Genomic DNA, 2701 nt, shown 5'->3' with positions numbered 1-2701 from the left:
ATTGATCATAAATAAAAGCAGGTCAAATCCACATAAACAGAAAATGAATAAAAACCACAGAATGGGTTCAGACATTCATGAGTTTAATTACTTTTATTATTTTAATTTTGTCTGAAACCTCATCCTCTTTAAACTGTGCAGAAAATATCAGCTGTCAATCAAACTGTGACAGAGCAAAGCCTGGTGGTTTCCACGGCACCAGTGCTGCCCCCCCCCTTTCCACCTGATCCCTCTGACAGCTGTCTGTCACCCATCACCCACCCTTCCATCCGGAGTGCGAGGGGGCGGGGTCAGAGCGGGCCGCTGGTTAAGCCTGTCCATCAGCTGCACCAGCGCCACTGCACATGCTCACTTCCACCAGTTTGACCCTTTGGACGGCCGGCGTCTGACGATGACGAGGAGAGAGAGGAGACACAAACTCCCATCATGCATCAGGAAACACATGTTAAGAGGAGCACAACAGAAACCAACGGTAACCAAGAGGATTTAAAGCCAAACCAAAGTGTGTTTAGGCCAAATCTGTGAAACTACACTGGAAGAATAGGAGGATTAGTACCCCATTAGTACCCCAGGGCTGGGTACTGGGTCCGCAGAAAAGTACCCCAGGGCTGATGATATTAATGATAATATTAGTGATCATATTCGGTGTCTTCTGTCCGATCTCCCGTCAGTATCAGAACACTAAAGCGAATGTGTGATTATGTAAATGCCAAACCTGTCAGTGTCAGGTAGCGGTGGGAGCTGGTTACCATGGAAACGCCTCCCACTCCACTGCATGCTTAATAGTGTCTTTACAAACCCAGTCCTGAAGGTCTTCTATTATCCACCGGTGACTAAGGGGAGGGTGGGGTGGGGGGGGTGGATGTGGAGGGGGGGCATCCACATGTGTCCCTCTAAGCCCCTCCCTCCTCCATGTTCCTCTTCTGTCCTCATTACATCCTCTGGCCAATCAGATGGGCCATGGATGGGTGGGGTCAGGAGCCATTTAGAGGAGGATGGGGGGGGGGGGGGGGGGGGGGGGGTGACATCCCATGAGCTCAGACACATTACAGAGAGGAGGGCGGGGGGAGAAGACGGGGGGATGGGGTGGAATACTACTGTAGTACTAGGTCAGTTTTCAGGTCATCTCTGCGTTCCTTATGTTCATTTTTTATGATTATTGTCAGGGTTTTTTTTATATTTTCCAGGTTCAGTTTCCAGGTTCAGTTTCCAGGTTCAGTTTCCAGGTTCAGTTTCCAGGTCAGCTCTGTGTTGTTTCTTTTTTTTGTTGGTTTCGTTCTTTTTTTTTGTTGAAATGGCTGTTGTCTTCGTCTCCGTCAGTGGATTCGTTCTGTTTTCAGATTCTTTACTCTGATGTTCACACTTCCAGAGGAGCGCCTGCCAGGCACGCCCCCCCCAGCCCCTCCCCCTTCCCTCACCCCCTCCCAATGACCCAATGACAGGTGAGGTTGAAGGGGGGTTGCAGTGGACCACCAGGGCCTGTGGTCATCCTGTAGGGTCCACCGGGCTGTCGGAGCCCCCCCCCCCCCGGGTCCTCTTTTCCACCTTCTCTGACCCAGCAGTCCTTCATCCCATTTGTCATTTGCATTTTACACTTGCTCGTTGGTGGGCGGGGCCACGCCGGCGCTGCCAGGCCCAGTTTCATTTAGGAAACACTTATGGGTTTAGGAGGATCTGCTGATGTGTCGAAGGGTTTTGATGGTCAGGGGGTCTGGTCCAGTCCGGTCCGGTCCAGACCGGGAGGTGTCACCGTTGGTGACCGCTGTTGGGCCAATGGAATTCTGTGGTGTCTCCATCGTCTGCGCCTTGGGTTTGTGGACGGTTTTAGGGACAGGCTAATGCTAACAGAATGAGTTTAGCTAACCCTGTTGTGGACAGTGGGGACAGGTTTGACTCCAGGGAAATAAAAGCCCTGTTGGTATCATTTCCCTGGAGTCGAATCAACATAAAAACCTGTGGATCCAAAAGGATGTAAAGGAACTGTTGAAGTGGTCTGATGGTGAAGGAACTGTTGAAGTGGTCTGATGGTGAAGGAACTGTTGAAGTGGTCTGATGGTGAAGGAACTGTTGAAGTGGTCTGATGGTGAAGGAACTGTTGAAGTGGTCTGATGGTAAAGGAACTGTTGAAGTGGTCTGATGGTAAAGGAACTGTTGAAGTGGTCTAATGGTGAAGGAACTGTTGAAGTGGTCTGATGGTAAAGGAACTGTTGAAGTGGTCTGATGGTAAAGGAACTGTTGAAGTGGTCTGATGGTGAAGGAACTGTTGAAGTGGTCTGATGGTGAAGGAACTGTTGAAGTGGTCTGATGGTAAAGGAACTGTTGAAGTGGTCTGATGGTGAAGGAACTGTTGAAGTGGTCTGATGGTAAAGGAACTGTTGAAGTGGTCTGATGGTGAAGGAACTGTTGAAGTGGTCTGATGGTAAAGGAACTGTTGAAGTGGTCTGATGGTGAAGGAACTGTTGAAGTGGTCTGATGGTGAAGGAACTGTTGAAGTGGTCTGATGGTAAAGGAACTGTTGAAGTGGTCTGATGGTGAAGGAACTGTTGAAGTGGTCTGATGGAAAAAGAACTGTTGAAGTGGTCTGATGGTAAAGGAACTGTTGAAGTGGTCTGATGGTGAAGGAACTGTTGAAGTGGTCCACAGTCAGATGTTTTTCAATGCTCCGTTAAAGTTGAACCTGTTGATCCCAGACCATTTGAAC

The 2701-nt window shown here is 49.3% G+C and overlaps 1 protein-coding gene across 1 annotated transcript in view; it reads left to right on the top strand.

Annotated features, from left to right (window-relative positions):
• The first annotated feature begins 391 nt into the window (after positions 1-391).
• The window catches only part of nlgn4xa (neuroligin 4 X-linked a), a 10779-nt gene continuing 8469 nt past the window's right edge, over positions 392-2701 (top strand). The window contains exons 1-2 of the mRNA XM_030129532.1: positions 392-472; positions 1370-1442. Coding sequence (XP_029985392.1) covers positions 392-472; positions 1370-1442 — 154 coding nt within the window. The remainder of the gene's footprint in view (positions 473-1369; positions 1443-2701) is intronic.

Source organism: Sphaeramia orbicularis, unplaced genomic scaffold (genome assembly GCF_902148855.1).
Source record: "Sphaeramia orbicularis unplaced genomic scaffold, fSphaOr1.1, whole genome shotgun sequence".
NCBI lineage: Eukaryota > Metazoa > Chordata > Actinopteri > Kurtiformes > Apogonidae > Sphaeramia > Sphaeramia orbicularis.
Note: the sequence above shows the minus strand (reverse complement) of the source record. Positions and strands in the feature narration are given on the sequence as shown.